General features: G+C 38.6%; 1 protein-coding gene across 1 annotated transcript in view; it reads right to left on the reverse strand.

Moving 5' to 3' along the window:
* NEBL (nebulette) overlaps positions 1–11270 on the reverse strand; it is a 149534-nt gene extending 138264 nt beyond the window's left edge. Inside the window, exon 1 of the mRNA XM_031066832.1 lies at positions 11188–11270. Within this exon, the coding sequence (XP_030922692.1) occupies positions 11188–11270 (83 nt within the window). The remainder of the gene's footprint in view (positions 1–11187) is intronic.
* Between the last annotated feature and the right edge of the window lie 10799 nt (positions 11271–22069).

Genomic DNA, 22069 nt, shown 5'->3' on the forward strand with positions numbered 1-22069 from the left:
CCAACCGCTCAAAACAAATCAACAACCTGTCAATAATTCCAAGTAAGGGAATGGTCTCAGCCTTGGAAACTGCTGAAGATTTTGCACAAAAATTTCAAGTTTGGCCTGAAGCAGGCAGCAGACATGGAAATGTTCAGCCTTGCTGCTTGAAGTTTACCAGAATTATGAGCCAGTGAACACATCTTAGAAATGGGTTCAACCCTGCCAAAAAGAGAGATTACCTATTGTTAGAAAGAGCATTTCCTGTTATTAGTTCCAAATGTACTAGCCATTAACTTCAAATGACCTTTATTCATCTTACAAAGGAACAGAAGAAGAGAGGGAGGAAACTAGATAGTTTTAACTTAATATTATTTTAATCCCTCAGTTAGATAAAAAGGGCTCCTACTGTCTATCAATAAATCACTTCACAGGAATAAGGTTAACTACAGTTCCCAGAGCAACTACTTTGAAACAATTAAAAAAGTAAATTATTTAAAATATTAGCAGAGTTAATATATGCATTATTGGATTTTGCTACCTAACTTCAAAATATAAGTTTGAGTTATAAAAATCACAAAGTCATGTAATGTTTCATGAAGAACAAAGCTCCGTGAAACGTTGTCCACTAAAACTCCTAATTAGTGTAATTTCAAAAGAAAAAATACCTCAGTTTCTAGAAAATGTTAAATAATAAAGATGTCATCAGTCATTTAGACTTGAGAAGAATATTCTGTACAGGAGCTGCAAACATCACTACAACAAATTATTTAACTGTACACCATGGCTGCCTGGGATGGAGTTAACTTTCTTCATAACTCCATTATAGTGTTGTGCTTTGTATTTGTACCCAGCACAGTGCTGGTAACATACCAGTGTTTTGACTATTGCTGAGCAGCGCTTGCCCAGCATCACCCCCAACATCACCTCTGTGGGCTGGGGGTGCATGAGGGGCTGGGAGGTGACATAGCCAGGACAGATGACCCAAACCCAGATGACCAGTGGGATTCTCCATATTTTAAAACATCACACACAACTAAAGGAAAAGGAGAGAGGGGACATGAGTGATTAAGGCAACCACTATGTGTACCACTGGATGGACATTGCCTGCCAATGGCAAGTGGAGAATAAATCTTTATTTTTCTTTGTTTCTAAGTGCAGTGCTTGCATTTTCCCCCAAAACCTTGACACATAAGGGGTTTGGGGTTTTTTTGTATTTTCTCCCTTTGTCCACTGAGGAGAGGGGGTGAGAGAGTGGCTTGGTGGGCACATGGCAGCCAGCCAAGGTCAACCCATCACAAACTGAAACCATCAAAATTTAGTTTTTAAATGGAAATGTGTCATCCCTAGTGACTGAATCATAAATGCAGTCATTTCCTACAAAGATGATTTTTACTAACTCCTCACCAAAATCCCAGCCAGTGGCTCATAATGCTTCTCACTAGCTCCAAAATGCAGTCTTACTGATGCAGAGCACCCTCAGTGGTGTCTGCCCTGAAAAATTGACCTTCTGAGAGGCAGTGTGTGGCATAAACATCAGAAATTAAACTGTAATAAATCACCATAAATGAAAAAGTTTTAAGTGAAAATATTTTATGAGAAGTAATTCTGCACAGATCCACAGTGAAAGGACTAAGTGATCCAACAGATCTTTCACAAATCAAACTTCTCAGATTTGTGACATTAGAAAGAGATCTTTGAGACGCCCAAAGACAGGAATGTGTAAATCTACTCATGAGGTCAGCATGAAGCAGGACATGAAGCATGACCAGAGGGTCCATCTTGCTCTCTACATAAAATATTAGGCTGGACAAAATGCTGCTCATGGTTTTTTGTTGGTACACTTGGCAGCAAAGCCACCTATTAGGGTAACAAGATTCATTTCGCCTGGGAAAAATACTCTGAAAATATAAATGGAGCATAAAAGATTGATTGTACTCTTGGGGCTTTTGGCACCTACCTGTAGTCCAGATTCATTTACAATACCAAAAGCACATATCAGTTGAACAAACAACATAGGAGTACAAAAACACCAAGGAAAAAAATATCAGAGAAAGAATTCAACATGGTGGATTATCATGCTTTTCTCATGACTGGAGAGCTGTGAGTAATGCTGACCTAGAAACACCACTAATTTCATCTCCACCTCAAAAAGATCTTCAGCCACTACCGAGCACATATTAATTCCCCAAAAGCTATGGCAATATTAAAGCTATTTTCCTGTACAGTTCCTTCTTCACTTTCCTGTACAGACCAGGTTGTTGTGAAATTCAGTCTCCTCCCTTATTTGATACACAGCATAGCCCCACAGATTGTAACAACATCATGTCTCAAGTCCAGCAAGGAAGGAATAAGCAGGTAGAATGAGAGGATGGGACCCCTCACACCCACATTTGCCCTGAGAGGAACCGTTCATCAACCTACAGTCTTTACTACACCCTGAATATTTATGAATTTGTTCCAGTATGCTGTGTTTGAGGCTTGCCCAGAGCCATCTGCTCCTCCTGTGCCCAGCACACACAACTACTTCCCAAAGGTCACCATCTGCTAATACACTGGTTTTCACAGACTGGCAAGAAATCCTCTCCCACAGTACAGGTCCTAGAGGCACATCTTGGCGAAGATCCCTTTGTTTGGCTCTGCATCTTCCATAGACCACATAGACGGTTGGTTTTGCCTCAATTTGTCTTACTTCTTACAAAATTAATGGCAAGACAGAGACAAAATTTACTCTGTAAATTAGTTTTTTTATGAACATGACTAAAACAAATGCTTACAGCTTAATCAAATGTAAAGAACAATTCTAGACTAAATTCAGTAAGACTTCTTTTTATTTGACTAATCCTTTTTAGGGAAGATCCCAGACACTGTCCTATCTGACAAAGCCAAGTTTCAGTCTTCATGGTGTAGTTTGTCTTCTGACACTGCCCACAGCTCTACATCTCAATAATCTTCTGCTCATATTAGAGGTACATTACATCCCATCTAATACCCAACAATGGTACCCAATGAGCTGAAGCATTGCTTCTCCTAACGGCAGCAAAACATGATCTTCCCACTGTCACTCAATTAGAACTATTTATCCACAGTAAATCTAAACAGGAATACAGGAATTGAGAAAGGCATATAAGGTAGACTAAACTGTCCTGAAAATTTCTACATGAACTGGAAGCTGTAGATTGGGTATTCCTTAGGGAAATCAAGGAGCCATGGACTCCTTAGAGGCCGCTGATGAATGAGTTTTGCTGTAACTGGAGACTGCAGGGTTACAGATTTCATCACTTTTGTCAGATAAAGCAAAATAAAAATTCCCCAAGGCTGAAGTTTGCAATTTTTTCAAATGGTCCTTAGAATGCACAAAGTCATATTTTAGATTTTTCTCCCCTTTTATTGCAAAGAAAAAAAGCCATTTTCACAATTCATAGCTGAAGCATTCATCATAATAGTTGAAACTGAGAGAAGGAAGTTTCTCATTCAAAAGTAATGTAAAACTGAAAGCACCAATACTCCAACACAACAAAAAGCCTTTGCAGTTACATGGAGTAAAAATTTCAAGTGCCATAGCTATCATTAAATATTCTTTCTACATACCTCATTCAAACATTGGGCAAGTCTGTCTGTGCCACCCTGTGAAGTACAGCCTCAGCAAGTCTCCGACCATCTGCAAAGCTTTGCACTGTAATTTCCTGAAGGTCTCAGCAGTTTTAGCAGGGAGCTACTGCTAAATAACAAAAATCTTGGAATCCATGTCAGAAGAGTTAAAATGTTGGACGGCGGCAAATTAAAATGTATAAATAGTAGCTCTGGAGAGAATGTCTCTACAATGTGGTCTCTGGATACTGAGGATGATGAAAGTGGCTCAGAGAAAACGCATGGGCAAAAGCGTTCCATACCCCAGGATGTGCAGTGACAGGAAATTGGAGGCAGTGAGAGATCAGAAATTTCAGAATGAGAAAAAGATGGGACTCCTCCATTTGGATGTATGACAACAGCATGTGAACAGTAGCTGGGATCCAAGTAAAATTATGACAGAAGAGAGTGTAATCTGAAACTGTTTCAACAGGCTTACATCCAAACAAGTCAACTAGGCTCCGCTCCATCAAAAATCACTTCCTCTGAAACTACATAGGTGCTTCTGCCCAAAAAATTATTTTTATGCTACTAAGAATGCTCTAAAGTATTTTGAACCCTGTTTTGCTGTTGGAAAACTGAAAGTCAGTGAGATTCTACACATTTCTATTAAAAAGTAGCATTAATGTTTCCCAAAGGCTGCAAGCTGCACATGCAGAGATGATGACACAAAGAACGGGTCAGTCTCAAAACAAGCTGATTTTCCTCCATATCCACGAGTGATTATCATCTGTCTAACTTGTGCAGCAAACTTTACATCTGCATTTTAGAAGCAGTAAACAAATTCTGTGCAGAACTGCAGCTGAGGAGATATGAGTTTGCAACCTTCATGACAGAGACATAGCGTCAGATCTTCTGTCCACTCCCTATCACTTGGTAAATGCTGTGTTTGAACTACTTTATCTCCAAGGAACAGAAGTCTGGGGAGGTGAAGGATTTCTTACTCTACCACAACAGAAAGAGATCTGACTTTACCATACATATCTCATCTCCAGGCAGAAAATGAATGATATATACAATCCAAATGTATCTTGATAAATTACCACAAATTTTAATAATACCCTCAAAAGCTAAACCACTGATAGCAAACTCCTCCAAACAGAATGATAATTATCCAACATAGCAGGAGGGTGGGAAAGAAACACATTTAAATGTCTCATGTACAGATTTGCTAAATCCTGGAATATTGCTTTTATCTCCAGGGTCTGAACTAAACATATAGGCCCTGTCTTGCTGTTTTTAACACTGGGAAAGAGAATGGCCAGGCAACCACCAGGACAACTATAAAGTCATGAGCTGTGTACTCTAAAGGAAGTATGCAGTAAATCACAAGCATGTGAGCTGCTATATGCCTACACTCCACAGCAGAGAGAAAATACGTAGCTGCTGGTTGGCTAAGGCACCAAGACTGAGCTAGCAAGTCCTGCTGAGAGGCAGGATGTGCTAGCTCAGGCTCAGCGCCATGCAAACCACGGTCATGCAGCCTATAGCTGGCTCACAATACCAGCAGAGCTCAGAGGCATCTGGCCACCAGGTACCAGAAAGATATTAACACACAAATGCACATCCACACAAAAGACAGGCAGCTATTCTGGGGGGGATTAAAAAAAAAGAAGCAGCAAACACTCCCTTCCCTGAAAAGCCCCGCCAAATAAAATCTCACAAAACCTACTTAATAAATATTCCAAATAACATGATGGTCATATTCACCCAAGGGAGAATATTCACACAAAGCATCAAGCCAAAAACTGAACTATAAAATACAGCATGGCATGTAAAGAAGATTAACCACAGAAGGGGATGTAAACAAGACTGACCTCAGAAAATTGTAATGCAGACCAAGGGCACAAGTTATAGTCATATTCTACAAAAGGTAATCAAAACAAATTCTAATGGGCAACAGAAACTAGCACATGACATGTGAAGAAAAAGAACCTGTAAAACTTTAACAAACAGCTGCCAAAAAAAAATCAAGGACTGTTCACTGCTGTAGCAGAAGAAAGAAGCTGAAATTAGGCCAACTGAGAGACATCAGAATGCAGCCCAGAACAAAGTGCAGAGGAAAAGGAACGAAATATCTAGATTTGAGCAATGTAGATGTGCAGGCACATAGGAGTCACAGGAAATAACGAGACACAGTGCAATTATACCCTCAGGCCTCTGGTAACAGCAAGTTTGGGATCTCTCTGTCACTCAGACACCATGTAGCGGGCATCTTATATACTACTCATATTAGTAAATATCCTCTTGTCTCATTCAGCTACAGCTCCTCTTGTTTATTTGGTAAAGAGATGGTAAGGACACACCATCTCTTATTCCACAGGGTTAACAGATCATTAATAAATCATTTGACTTTAGGTGTTCTTATGGAACCTCCTTACAACTGTTTGCTGCGCCCCTTATGGCTTATTTCTCGAAAACTGATATATCAAGTGGGCACCTGCAGTGCAACCCTAGTGACAGAATGCATGCACATTGCACACAACTTGTGGTCCCTTGGCCATATTAGTTGTGGATGTCTCATGCAGTCAGTTCCTCTGTCCCTGTACAAAGGCCAGGAGAAAGGGACTACCTATCACTTCCTCTTAACTGTAAGCAAATTCTGAAATCCTTATATTTTGTCTGCCTTCCAAGTTATCTTTTTTCCACTCAGTAATGAAGATAAAGCCAAAGCTACTGATGGCGCTGTGAAGCAGAGGGTTTTAGAAGGAGCTTCCTTTTCAAATGTTAGAGGAAAAAAGGGAAAAAAAAAACCTAAAAAGAAAGTCCATAAAATTGGCTTCCAGTTAATACATACTTCTTGGCATGCAGAGATTAGTCTTAGTTAAAAATCTAGGCAGAATTTGACTGTAAACCCCGTTTTTTTTAAAGACTAAATTCTCTCTTTTGTTCTTCATGGTAAAGCAAGAAGGAAAGGAAGGTGAGCATAAAATAATACATGTAAGAAAGGTAATTTCATGCCAGAAAATACATAGTGGGCTGTTCAGCCTTTTATGCCTAGATTTTCATTCATTTTCAACTCTGAATGACACATATGTCTGAATGTCTTAATAAATTTCAGCTGCAGAAGGAACAGACACAGAAAATACTTCATCCCAACTAAAATTCCAAAACTACCATAGGACAAATGTTTGTACAGATGACTGAATCCCTAAAACTGTTAATCTTTGAAGAAGTCCATTAGCTGAATCTCTTCAAGAGAATAATTTCTTATATAATTCAGTATGTAGGTAACCACCTATAAATGCAAATTGAATATTTACATCAGCAGCCTCTCAAATAACATAACAACAAGTAGAGTGAAACTGTTAGACAGACAGGAAACCCATAAAATTTCAAAATTATTGCCACATGAACTGAGATCAGAATATGCCAAAGCTCACAAGTAAAAATCAGAGTCGCAACCTGGTTCTTTCTTTTTTTAACAAATGCCAATGCTCAAATCACCTGAATACACAATTTCCAATACCTCCAAATCATTTGCCTCCACTCCTAGAAAATGCTTGCACTGGTAAATCTCATTTAAACCTCATTTGCAAAGATGATACTGATGCATGACTCCAGAGTCCCTGGCTCAAGTTCATACTTCCCCGTGCTCATTGGGAATTGGACCCCAGTCCTGCCAGAAGTCACTGGAACAGAGACACAGGTTATCCTCAGCTCCTAACACTAAAGAACCCAAGAGATACATGTGAAAAAACTTTAGCCACATACTCAAGGTGAAAGCCCCCTAGAGAGAACAAGGTGACTTGGGCTAGTTTTGAGGCGTTGACAGTAACAAGGAAATTGGGCACTCCATTTGTCTGTTATCTAAGTAAAATGGGCAATAGAAATGCATCCAGTTCCCTCTTTCCCCCCACCCCACCTCCAACCAAAATCATTTCCTGCTCAGACTCCCACTTCAGCATCCTTAAACTGAGATCAAACAATTAAATCATCCTCCAAGCCTGGCCTTCAATTTTAGGATCTTCTTTTGGTCCCTCAGCTGAAGCTTTTTACAGGTAGTAGGAAAATTCTAACTACATTCAGTTTATCCTTTAATACCATTACCCCAGGGAATTCCTCAGATGGTGATACCTGGCCAGAAATAGTGGGCTTGTTGGACAAAAGGCAGATATCACTACACACAATCTCATCAACCAACTCACTTTTACAGTAAGTGGACAGAAAAGACATTTTTAGAGAACTCGGCTCATCCTGAAGATACTTTAAAATATTTTTTTTTAAATCCCATATTTAAAACATCTTAAAAATACCTTAAAATGTAAAAATACAAGTTAAAACTATCTAAAATACCTTTAGGTATCTTTAGACCATATCTAAAGATATCTTAAAGCTGATACATAAAGCCAGGTAAATGAACCCTATCCAGAGCTCCAACACTCCCCATTATATTGTCTGTACTTTCCCTGCGATGCTGTATTCTCGTGAGTTACTTCAAAATAAATTCATGACCGGTTTCCTAAAAGTTCAGAATTCTAGAGCTGCGCACAGATGAGTTTGGTGTGGGATCAGTTTTCAGACACAGAAACTATCAGCTGCATACAGCAGTGGTTTTTAAATTGGGAGCTGAATCACCAGATTTTTTCAAACTGTGCCTGTAGAGCAATATGTAAAACTCAACTAAAAGAGTGGTTATTTATGATGTGCAAAGGAACGAGAAGGGCAAGTTACCCTTTAAATACATCCATTATTCATTCCTACTGAATACACATGACTTCTGCTTCAAACAGCGAGGGATATGTTGTGAGAGATGCCCTTCTAATAAAAACAAGGCAGGAATGTTAGTACCAGAAGGTTCCCTGCAGGCTAAAAAGTGACAGTTGGCTGGGCTAGGATCAGAGCAAAAAGTGGGGTGTAGCAGCAGGGCCTGCTTATATAGAAAAAAAATAAGTGTAAAGAAAAGAAGAGTCCACAAATTCAAGGAATTACTCCAGAAATTAACTGGAAAGTGTTGAGGGGGGGAGGAGAAAAAAAAAGAGAAACACAATTCCTTCAGAAAAGGAAGACCAGGCATCCCAAAGGAGCAGATAGGGGCTGTACTTTCCATTTCTTAGCAGAAATGTTAGCTAGTAATAATGAGCAAGCAGTAGGGGAGGGAGGGAAGAGGAGAACAGTTGCAAATCACCCCAGCTGTAAAAACTGTTCCCTTTGTTAAATGGCCCTTAGTGAGTGGAGAGAAGGTGAGAATTTAAAGAAGGGTCTTTGTTATTTAAATGCTATCCCGTGCTTCTTTTTCAAAACTTCCTTAGAAATGTGTAATGAAAGCAACTATTTTTCAGTTCCAAGACACAGGCTTGAGATTGTTTTTTTTTATTTACTGACCAGGGAAAACTAGGAAAGAGGTCATTCTTCTTATAAAAGAGACAAATTACAGTCCTATATCTGATACATCCTGTCTTCTGGTTGCTTTTAAAGTTTTGAAAACACTACACAGATGAGCTCTATCACTGCTGTAAAGTCCTCTACTTGTGAAATAGAGACTGATTCTGTAAACTTTTTCATAATTTTCAATGCTGTTTATTTTTCTTTTTCGCCTCCAGTAAGAAGGAACTCATCCCCCCCAGCACAACATAATATTTTCATTTTAGGGGAGGGAGAGTAATGACAGAGACTGTCTGACATTAGTGATACAAACTCTATGTGACATTTGTATGCAAGGAAATAGACTAGCACATTACATCAAAAAACAAAAAAAAACTCTGAAAGATGCTAATTTTGTTGGATATTACATGGTTTGCATATTTTTTAGAGATTTCTTTATCTAGAAGGAAAAAGTGCCAGCCTACATTCAGCCAGCATGTTATATTCCCTCTTTAATATTTCTGGAAACATCATATCCAATAGGTAAGATGCAACAGGAATTTTGTTCTGCCCTGTCCAATTCACCTGTGCAGGGAGGTATATTCTACAGAAAACAAATACAGCTTCTGAGAGTAGCAATAGAACCAGCCTGCACGAATCAAACAAGCCGAATAAAAGATGCATTTAAATTTAATGTTCACTAATTGCAGAGAATTTCATCCAATGCCTACAGTACCCTGATGTGCTGGCATAATAAGAAAGAAACACAACTTGTGGCAATTGCAGCATGTGCTTTCCAACACAATAATTTGAATCACAGAGATTAGAAAAAAGCTTCCCAGATTTCAAACAGTGATTGTCTTTTTCCTTGAAAACATTTAGCATTTTCTGCTGTGGGGAAAAGTAGCAGTAAGTTTGATCTTTAGGCTTCCTGTCAACTACAGTTCACAGACTTTGAGAAATGGTAAATACTGCAAAAGTAGTTCTAGTGTAATACCAAAAAGAAGCTCAAAGAAAAACATTGTCTCTTCACAGTGGAAAAACCAGGAGAAGCTACGTCCTTGCCACTCCATACATCTACCTCTGTAAAGCACTTTCAAATCATTATGTCTTGTTGCTTGAACAGACCATATAGCAGTAACTGGGCAGGCACTTCAAGGACATAATTTTCACCACAATATTGGTTTTACATTATTTTATTGTCACAAAGCTTAAATACACATTATAATTCCTGCCTGATGGAAAGATATGAAGGAGTATTTTCCATTTTCCAAAACTTGAGAAATTTTGAAGAGAGGCCACTCTGATGTATTTTCCATGAAAGGACTACTGCTGAACTGGTCTGCGTGCGCTATAATGGGACTGTGTCCAACCCATTGTAACCAGCAGCAACATGGACTTCTCAAAACCCAGTTTCAGCTGCAGTTATTGTTTGGAGGGGTATGCTCTGCATGATGGCTTGCAGCTATCTAGGGAGACCATGTTAGCAGGGAAGCAGCCACTGGTGGAGCAACAGAGATAATCAAAACCTGCCAAAGGAAGGATGTCTGTCTTTTCTGACACCTGTAGAACATCCTGGAAACAGGCACAAAATACAAAAGGAAAGTGAGCAAAGAAATAGAGAAACCACATACACAGCACAAGACAGTGGGTGCTGAAAAGAAAGTTCAGGGCTGCCACAACTACTATGAGATAACAGCAACAAGAAAGGAATTATAAGAAATTTGTAGATGCAGGTACATTGTACATAAAGCATTAGAGACAGCTATTTGTTACACTGCTGAATACCAAACCTATTATTGCTTTCATTTCCTCATCTGTATACAGCCTTCTCCTGATTCTTACTGATGGCGTGTAAGTTCTTTTCAGGCAGATACAGTTTGTGTTGAATTTGTATAGCTCCTAGCAAAATACTCCAGTACTACAGCCATTAAATACTGCAGTAATTTGGGTATTTCTGAGAGCTGACATAGTGGCAGCTGTTCTCTCTGCCAGAATTCAACCAGGGTGTTCAGATGATCACACCTATACTTACTGAGCCACAGCACCCAGGAGTTCATGTCAGCATTATTCAAGGTGTTTGGGGCCTAAAGACCAGCAGGGTCCAGAAAATCCAGCTACAAAAAGCAGAGGAAAGAAGAACACGCAGAAGACAGGCAGCAGTTAAGTGAGGAGTTACACTCCGCTCCCTGACCAGACCTGTGTCAATATAGTGCACTAAATGCTTGTCTCAGAGACGCAACAATGCTGACACAGGCACTGCCTAGACCAGACTTTTGAAGAGCCTGAGAAGCACACATTCCAGCAGCTCGTCTGCCACCACGCACAGGGCTCACACCGGCATGTGGCACCGGCATGGGGAGCAGAGCGTGGATGAGACTTCCTACCAGAGAAATAGCATTTTTGGTTAGCTTAGTCTAACTTCTGCCACTCTGAAAAAACTGTGCACTGTGTGTGTACTACTGTATCCTCATGTCAGTCCCAGCTCACACTGTCATGCCCCTGATAGCAAGCAACAGTTCAGATTTGGTGGTCAGATCAACAAGGTATCAGCTGGCAATCAGATGGCTGCACATCCAAAATGCCATGCTCTTCAAGGTGGGTCTTCCCTTGTTTGCTACACATTCCTAATAACCCAAGAGGTGGGGAGAAGCACTCCTGGCAAATTCACCCTGTTGGATTCTGCAATGGGAGCTCCCTGTCCCACCCTGGAAGCGCTGGTGGCTGCAGAGGTGATGGAGCAAGCAGTGATCAGGGGCAGCCCTTCAGCTTCAGCCCCAGTGGAGCAAGGTCTGCAAACCACGTGTGAGAGCCAGCAGTGTAGAGCTCCAGTGGGAGACCCAAGTGCTGCCATGGAAAGAGAGCATGAGATGGAATCACCAGTGAAGGAGAAGAACAGAAGGGAAGAGAATTTCAAGGATAAATTTAAGAGGATTTGGGATCTTTTTCTGGCTGCATGAAAGAATTCTTGGGACCCTCAAAAAATCCTGGATCTGTCTCAGTAATTTTTGAAAGAAAAATGGAGGGGAAAATATATTTGGCATTGCAAGAATACCAGGTGGCTTCACTGTTTGGCAACCATCTGGTCTCAGTTTTCTCTTTGTTAGTAGCACCAGCATCAAATGAGACAGAAATAGAAAATGTTAACTTTTAAAATATACACAATTAGACAAATAATAGTTTCCATCAAGCAAAGGAAATCCAGAAAATGGAAAGCAGTGTGAAACACATGGCAAACCATTTAAAAGAAAAAAAATTAAGGCACAGCCACCCTGAATTAGAACTAAATTGCAGTTAATTTAATGCTTGTAATATTGCACAAGAATTATGATATTTTTGCTAATAGTTCCTCATCATCCTCCTCTCCAGTTCCTCCATACACCATATAGTAGAAGAGCTCCAGAAGCAGCCAGAAATGTTCAGATTGCAAAGAGGGCAACTCAGCATAGAAGAAAAAAACTGGAGGAAGGAGGGAAACAGCAGCAGTGACAGAGCTGTAGGTGACCACAAAGGAGCAATTCAAACGCCCACATTTCTTTATTTGTCAATTAACATTACACTTAAAAGAAACTATAGCTGAATTTCACATGAAACTTTTTTGTCAAAGATAGTGGTAAGTGCTCAAAGAATTTAAAACTTCTCTAAGTGTCATTTCTTTAAGATGGTGGTTATTGACACAAATGAAGATCAGTTATTTAAGCTATGAAGCATATGGAAGGCTAATTTTTCAGATGGAAGGAGAAGAAAAACTATCTATCTTCAGGTTGATTTGCCTCCATGTAAAACCTCTTGTTTGCTCACATGCAACTACATTACACTGCTTTTGCACATTACTAATATACTACATTTGCAGGACAAAGTTTTTGCTTTGTTATTTTAGAACTGAAAAAAAAACACGATGTAGAAACAGAAAAATAACAACTATAGCAAACAAATCTAATTTGAAAATTAGAGAAGAAAGGCAGTTCAGTAACCAAAGACCTCCTGGCCTCTGCCACTTGACTTCATGGTCTTATTCCAGCTGTCAGAGAAAACAATAGATGAAAACACAGTGAGAAGATTGAATATTCTAAAAAAATGCAACAAAGTCCCATAAATGCCAATGCATACAATGTAATCATTCCCACCAAAGAATAGCATCCATTTATCATGGTATATGTGTAGAAACTTGTTATCACCATCATATTGTGCACTAAGATTAAACACAACTCTGCCACGAGAAAACTCTTGACAAGTATCTTGATTTTTTGCTTATTTCTTTTCATTAACTTCTAATTTTTAACAGCACTGTATTGAGAAACTTGCTTTGCCCATTTCCACCTGCCAGCCAAATTTCTGACAAATACTGAATTCTGAAATTTTTAATTATGGGTAGATGCCAAATGAAGCTTTTATCGATTCAGCCCAATAAGGGGAGTCCCACTGAACACACACTGAAGGATACACCAGGCACAGAGAAAGATCAGGAACCCTGGAAATACAGAGATGTGGCCACTGGGCTGAATCCTCACAGCATCCATGGGAATTCCAGTTCAAATCTGCTACTGAGGTCTCTGCACTGGCATCTTTTACCAAAAGCACTAAAGTGTTAATTAGAGCCCCATAGCCTCAATACCCTATATAATCTATTCAAATCACGACAAAAATAACTACACTGTGGAAACATGGGTTAACAGAAGATCAATGACCCTGTATCTTCTCAGCTCCCCATCACTTTGCTAAGTGAGTAAAAAATTCAAAATTACACCACAGAAAACATGTGACTAAGTGATGACACAGACAGCACAGAAAAAGAATTGAGAATTTCCTGAGAAAGCATCATCTCCTTTTCTACTACTCTTTAAGAGTCAATATAAAAGATATTCCAGTTTTAAGGGAAAAATTAGACACATATTTCTGTTGCCATAACTGTTACTAAATACTTCAAGACTTTAAACTAAAGGCCCTATCTAAATTGTATTTTGGCAAGGATTTATACACTGTCATTTTGATAACATGGAAATAATTGATACATCTCAAAGGTGGAGTATTTTATAAAAACTCCCTGTTATGAACATTTAATATCTTAGAATTTCTTGCTTCTGTTCTCTTTGATGTGATAACTATTAAAAAACTATACATACAAAAATTCTTTACAAACTGTTCTGAAACAAGAGGCATGTGATTCTCTCAAAACTATTCAAGCTTGACATTATTTTAAATGCTGAGAGTAGTACGTAAAGAAATTAGGCTGAATTTCAGAAACAGAAATGTTTGAGTTATCACAAATATATTTGTTACCAAGATGCAGAATGTTACTACTGTGTTTTGGCTTAGGAAAGCCATTCTCAACTAGCTGAGTATTGCTTTTTTTAAATGCCAGTGAGTATTTATATCACAGTTCATCATATTCATCTACAACAATCTCTGTCTCTTTAAGAGTAAAATGTATGAATTTAGTTTTTTTAGGTTTATCTATAAATCAACATAAAGCTGGCAATTTTTACTAGGAAGGCAGGAAATCAGCTCAGCAAATATGGTAAACTGTTCATAATTTCTGTCATTAAGTGTAATATATAGCAGTGACTGTCCACATAAACTATTGCAGATGTCATAAACCAGGCTGAGCAACCAGCCTGGTAGTACAAGAGTTTTCTGTAACATTTCCCACAGTTAAATCTTACATTAAGACACAAACAGATTCAAGAAACTGTACCAGCTGGTGGAAGGAAAACACAAACAGATCATGTTCTGTTTTTATTTGAAAAGGGAAGGTGGGGATCAAGCATCTTGTACTTTAGAGTTCTCCAAGTCCTTGTCTACTAATTAAATTCAGACACTGACCAGTGACACATTTCAGTTTGACCTCAGCCACCTAACGCTCTGAAAAGAATGTACAGGCAAAAAGGTCAAACAAATTCCAACTTACTTTTAACTATAGCCTCAAATCCTCTGTGAACTCCACACCACATCTCGCTTCTTTAAAAGTCATAAAAAGCTTCACCAGAGCCCAGAGAAACACCATCTTTCCCATGAATCTTTTTATGATTCCTTCAGCTCAACCAAAGCAATTCCGTGACTCCAGGAATTACATACACATCTTACAACCAAGAAAGACTCAGTAAGCAAAACAGGACACTATTCTTTCCCCTCAAAAAAAAGGCAAAAATTACCCAAGCACCGTATATATTATCAACTCCAAAGTGATATACAGCCCTTAAAGTTAGCACTGATTTTATTGAGAGTTCCATAACTAAATACACATAAATCTGGCTTTTAGGTCAACCCGTTTCTTTTACCATAGTGCGATGGAAGTGCCAGGTGTAATTCTAGCTGATTCAGCTGGAATTTCTGCCAGGAATTCAAGGGAGTATACACAGCTACAGATGCTCAACCACATTTTGAATGAATGCAGTGTATGCTTTTCACGTGCTTGAGCTGCTCTGCCAGCCAGTGCAATGGAGACGGTGCCACAATCCCAAACTCACGCTTCCTGCTTCAAAGCAAATACTGCCAGATGTGCTACCTCCATCCATACTGGGATGCACAGGAACTCTAGATGAGGCTGAGAAAGGCTTCTCAGACCCCTGCTGAGCCATCAGTCACATTATTAGCTGACCCTCAATGTGGAGAAAGCAGAAGGCAAGAGCAGAGTTTGTTCCTGGATACCTTTTAGCAACACCTTCAGAAATAACATCTATTTACTATTTTTAATTTGCTGAAGACAATTTAGACACATGGTAAAAGTCATGCTTAAGAATGATAACAATTCTTGTAATTCACTTATCCAAGTCTATGTCCAAAATGTACAGGTTACAAATGCACATGCAACACTTGATCTGCCCTTATCAGGTGGCAGAAAGCACTCCTCACAGCATTAACTAATTACAACTATAAATTATATTCACCACCCAAAACCTAACTGCAAAGAGTTCAAATGAGCCAGAAACACTATGACTATTTTTAATACATGTTAAGCCACAGACACTTGAGAAAAACTGAGTGAATAACACAAGGTGGATTTAGCTCCATTGTAGCTATTTCTCCAGTTCCTATCACATTAACATACAATTATCACACAATAATTAGCAACAACAGAAAATATCTTCTAAAAAATTCTGTTTGCCATCATTTTTCAAGGTCCATTTTCACAATGTCTAAAACTTTAAATTTTTTTCTTCTTAACCTCCTCTTTTTCATGTGCTCTCTTACTTCTTTCTTGTTTTTCATCTCCCCTCCCCCCCAAACCCATCACCAGAGATGGAGCCTTTTTCTTTACGCTCATAATCAATCCTCCCAAGCTGGATTCCACTGCATCTTGACATAACAATCAATTACTTTCCACAACCAAGGGTTTCCAGAGAAAAAAAGAGTCCAACATAAAGCTTTCCTTATTTGTTTTACAAAAGCAAACATGAACCTTTGAACAAAATTTTAGGGATGAAATGGCTATGGGTTTGATAGATAACTATGTCATTTGAGTACATGCAAAATTCTTTTTAGAAGAGATCAGAGAAAAAGTTAAAAGACTGAAAAGGGTGATAAGGGGGAAACATAAAATGAAGGGCAGATCATTAATAGAAGACTAGAGAAATAAAAGGAAACTAAGTGAAAGAAAAATGAACAAAGGGCAAGACAAAAAAAATTAATATAAAATAAACAACAGATACACTATGTTCAGAAACTTCTCAGTATCATTCTCATTTATGAGTACAGTTTCCCTCATCTAATTCACAACCCAGGCTTTTATTCAGTGAGTCAACTCCCCCCAAGACTGCAGAATAAAGAAAATGGGATAATAATAGGGGTAATATTGTGATAGCAAATGTTTAAAAGAAGAAAGGAAGATCCAAACCCCATGGATTCACCCATTCTTAGGAAAATTCAAGTGCTAATATGAAGCTTCCTGGCAAAATTACTATCTGTATACTGCCTGATACCAGCAAGCTAAATCTGAAATCCCAAATGAGTGTATTTATAATGCTGAACAAGAAGACAGTGTTCTCTTTTCTTCCTACTTGTCAGCAAAAAGCCATCAATATGTTACTTCCTAACTGCAAAACATTTTCTCACACACTTATTTTGTTATATCCTGAAACACAGGAGGTCAGTACTGCACTATCGTAACAGTTTTCCAACATCAGCTGCCATAGAATTGAAGAAAAAGTTTTCTTATTTCCAAACATATGGTCTGATATATTTCCCAGGAGGGAAGAAGGCAACAGTTAACCCTCTTCCTTCTTTATTTCTATTTTGCAACTAAAACAATTTTTTTAATAGTTGCTTTAATCTGAGGGATTTTTTTTCTTTTTATTCCTTTCTGAAAGACTTCATCTTGATCCTCACAGTTTTTGAGTGTCCCTGTAACATTATTGTGCTGTATCTGCATAATTCAGATGTTTTAATCCAGTATTCTTCTGACGAAGGACAGAATCTGATCTATTTTCCTCCTTCAGTTTGTATTTCAAAATAAGACAAATGTTTACAGCAGATATTGTTTGTGGAAACATATGATTGTCATGTAATTACTTTGCCACAGCTTTTGCTTTTAGTTTCTCCTATTAATCCATGTAAAGCTACACTTTAACAAATGGGCTACAATAAATGCTCATCATATTTTGAAGGAAAAAAACAACACCAGGGAATTTTTCCTCATAGCACTCTCTGTGAACCCCAGTGAACTCCTCCTCCCACTCCTGACAGTATTTGTGTGATGGTTTTTGTTGCGTTCTCAATCTGTGCCCTTTGAACAGTGTTATCTTGAGCTGCAATCGAACAATCAATATGGATCTATCAATATCAGGAATATAATTTTATTTCCTGATTTTATTGACTCTTTCAAAAATTAAAAAATAAATCTTTTTAAAGCATCATTTGAGCAATTTCCCTTCAAAGAAATAAAAAACAGCTAAAAAAATTTACATAAGCAGTAACAGAAAAATATACACCTACAACATAAGCCTTAGGAGAGCTTGCATCCTATTTAAGTTTCAAAATCAGACTATTTTACAAGGCAGAAAAAACCTAGAAATTTCACTGCTGTTTAAGCACCAATATATTTCAACCCAAAATGTCCTTGTCCCTGAGGAATATCTGCTAAATACAAGGATCACTTGGCTAAAGGAATTAGCCAGCATCGCGAACAGCACTTTCATTGCTAGATGCTTATTGGATATTATTAATCAAGTATAAAAATAAGAACATTTTTCTCATTTTAGAGATCACAGAAATAGGAAAAGGGAAGAAACTAAATACCCCAGTTACCAGAGCAGATTTGATTTATATCACTGCTTACTGAATTGTATTTTTTTTTCAGTTTTAGGAGCTTCACTAGTTTTAAAATCCCATGAAATCTAAACAATGGTATCTTATGTATTTATAACACTTCAGCTCTGTTCAGAAAACTGTTTTTTAAAACTATCACCAAACCAACAGTCTGCATTTCATGAAAATCATTGCAAAGCAGGCTGGAGATCATCTCATCCAATCTTCTGTTAAAAGCCCGGATTTAGATCAGGTTATTGGGGCCCTGTCAAGACAAATGTTGAGGTTTTCCAGCAAGGGAGATTTCACTGCTTCTCTGGGCAACTTATTTCAATGGTTAGTTGTTTGCATGGTGAAGTTGTTTTTTTCTTCCCTCCAGGACAGAATTTCTCCTGAAGCAGCTATTTCCATTGCCTCTCCTCCTACCATCATGCAACCTTGGAAAGAGAAAACCTCCACTTTGTCTGTACCCATCTTTGGACATGGGAAGACTGTGGTTAACTTTCCCCTTAGTCTTCTCCTCCTGAGGCTGAGAAAGCCAGTTTTGTCAGCCATAGCTCAAACATCAAGTTCTCCCTTCCCTTTTAACATCTTCATGGCGGTACTGTGGCTGGCTGGGATGTAATTCATTTTCTTCATTGCAGCTTGTATTGTCCTGTGTTTTAGATCTGTGACCAAAATAATGGTCAGAACACATTAATGTCCTAGCTGTTGCTCAACAGCAGTTTCACAGCTTGAATATTTCTTAATCTGCACCCTCAATGAATAGACTAAGGGTGTGAAACAGTTTGGGAAGGGATAGAAACAGGCAGCCATGCCAAAATACTACTTTTAAGATGTCACCTTTCCCCCCCCAACACCCAAACATATAATTCCCAATTTTATGAAGAGAATTACACTGACTTTTATATTCTTATCTTAGTCATCTTAGCACTGTTTCCTACTTCTAATTACTCAGATGCAGGGGCCAATTTGTATCAAAACTACAGAATAAGACCATTAAAAGAGAGTTCTTTGTGGAACTCATTTGGATTTTTTTTTAGTTTTTAATTACAACTTAGGGCAGAACATGATTTTCAAAAACCTATTACATTACTTAGAAGACCTGGTCTCAAAAGGCAATTTAATATTTTGAATCCCTAGGACTGATTTAAATATTAAAGTCTTCCATTTGTGAAGAAAATAAATTGGGCATAGGCACTTGGGGGAACTAACTCTAGGTTTGGAAGTCAGAATGTAAAGGAGCTGGAATAAAAGAAAACCTTATCTTATGTTTCATTCCTCATAACTTCAAAGGTTACCAAACACTGTTTTTATTTCCATAGAAGTCCTTTCACCACCAAAAAGGGGAGCTGGTAGAATGCAACCAAAGAAACACAATCTTTATTCGTTTCCCACTTTCTATTTTCCTAAATTTGCATCACATAAAATTAAAAGCTTGAGGCACTTGGCTCCTGCAGCTTACAGGCAGTTCCCTATAACTAGAGAAGTAAAAGGCAGCCTAGGCTAAAAAGCAGGGCATCTTAATAGACTGTCATAATCTTGCCATTAGGTCATAAACAGCAGATTTGGCTGCTATACATACAGTGTTTCACCCTCCTATCCATAACCTGGAGCTCTGGAAAGTTACAGGCATCCAAGCTTTCATCAGTTTGTGTTACTGTGACTGGAGAGATTCCAGTAAAAGAAATTCAGGTACCACCTCGGACCATATGGAGAGAGGCCCTTGAAGGATGCAGAGCTATTACAAAGGATGACTGCAAAGCTAAAGTTCCAAAGGAAACATTTTGGCTTTGTAAATAAATTTTACTAATTTCAGAAGTGGAAGCTTCCCAAAGACAGGGGAGAACACAGATAGGAAGAAGTGCTCCTGTTTCTGATTTGCTGCTGTTATCCTCAAAAGCAACAGAGCACAATGAAAAGATGGTTCCTGAAACTAGGGAACAGAAGTAGAACAAATTTTGTCGCAAGGTGTTCTCAATTGTTTCCCAACAAATCTCAGATCAGGCACATAAACATGACAAAAATTAGAGCTGAAAGTGAGATTGATATTATTTGGAGTTCAGATGAGGAAGACTGAGATGGAAGAGGAATCTCAATATGTGCCAAAACAGCCCTTTGAATCATAATGATCAGGTTTGTAAGTGGCACCTAAGTATTTGGCAACAGCCATGAGTTATTTAGCATATTGTCACATGGGGTTTTAGGATTTTATTGGGATCGGGACAGTGATCATGTCAAAAGCAATGGGTGATTTAGTATAAAGGATGTGGGCAGCCTGATTTCTAGGTGTTACCCAACCAAGTCTAAGAAAAAACTGGATATCCAGGGAACATGGGGTTAACTCCAGCACTGTAAATGGGATTGGAAAAAGAGCCTTCTGAAAGAAAGATTAGGACAGGGATTGCAATGCAGCCACACAAGGGAATCATCAGCAAAACTACTTTCATGGAGGAAAAGAAAAAAAAAAAAAACAGGGACATTTTGAAAACACAGCAGTTAGATCTTTCACTTGCATTGGATTTTCAGAAAGGTTGATTTTTCCAGCTTTTTGGCCCCTTGCAAGAGCTCAAAAGGATCAAAGCAAGATGTTGTGCTGACTCTGGCAGCCACGGTGACAATTGCAGCTGCTTTGAAAGAGGAGAAATTTAAGTTGTGTTAGTAAGGAGATCTCCAAAGGTCTCCTTGAGCTCTATTAGAAAGCAGGGGAATGGTGTTCATGACACATCATGTGACTTTAGGCCTCAGTGTAGTAATCTATACACAGTTAACAAAGGACAAACTTCAGCACAAGAAGGATTCTTTTCTCAATTTAACTCCCCTGTTCTCATATTAACTTCCCCTGCACGTACAGGTGAGCTCTTGGCCGTGTAATATTAATGTGGCACTATGCATTGGGTTCAGCACGTGTTACTCTACAGTTTGTAAAAAATGCTTGTTTTCATTTGCACTAATTCACAAAATTCAGTAATTGGCTATAGGTTGTTTCTAACAGTAGTGCAAATTAGCAAGGTTCCACTTAATTTTCTCTAATTACTAGACTGAAAAGGATGATCATGGACGTTGAGAGATAATTAGCTAAGTGGGTATTAACCGGGGGTTTTGTGTGTGAAAATCTCCAATCATTCAACTAGACACTGACTAAGGCATTTCCTTTTGAGATAGATGTTCCAAATGAACCCCATTAGCTCCCCAAAGCTGGATGGTAACAGCTGGAAATCAGCACAGGCAACACTCAAAGAAAAATGGGCTTGAACAGGAGCAGCTATTCCCTTCTGAATTGGACTGCCTCAGACTAATTGAGAACAACTTCACTGGGCTGACAGAGCCTGTAGTTCCAACATGATAAAAATGATGTTTACACTCCCCAGGGGTACTGAGTAGAAGTCTGCCTTCTTGCATAGGAAACATTAGCAATTGCATCAGTTGTGAAAAACAGCTGCCTGAGCACCCCCTCCCAGCCCAAAAAGACTCACAGAGGCTGTTAGTTCAGAACAGTAAGAACAGCCACACAGTCAAACAGAAAACATGCACAAATGACCAGCACTGGACTAAGCAGCATAGGAGCAGGCAATGCTATGGTAACAGAAATCAGATTTAATTGAAAGCGAGCTAAGAAAGAACTAGGGCAATAACCTCTGCCTTTCAATAGCATACATTCCTACTGTAATTGAAATATACACAAAGCAAACACCCCTAAGACATAATATGCTTCAGTAATTTATTTCCAAATCAGGATCAGGACAGTAGCTAATATTTGTTTCATTTCTGCTGCAAGAACATGTGCCTCAGAGAAAAAAAAACTGGTAAGTAAGAGAAGATAGGATATAAAGCAATTGTAAGTCACGTGTTTGGTCTGATCTGCTCTTTCAAATAAAATATCAAGCAGGAAATACATTTCCCCAGTCCTTCC

The sequence above is a fragment of the Geospiza fortis genome, unplaced genomic scaffold (genome assembly GCF_000277835.1).
Source record: "Geospiza fortis unplaced genomic scaffold, GeoFor_1.0 scaffold138, whole genome shotgun sequence".
In the NCBI taxonomy this organism is placed as follows: domain Eukaryota; kingdom Metazoa; phylum Chordata; class Aves; order Passeriformes; family Thraupidae; genus Geospiza; species Geospiza fortis.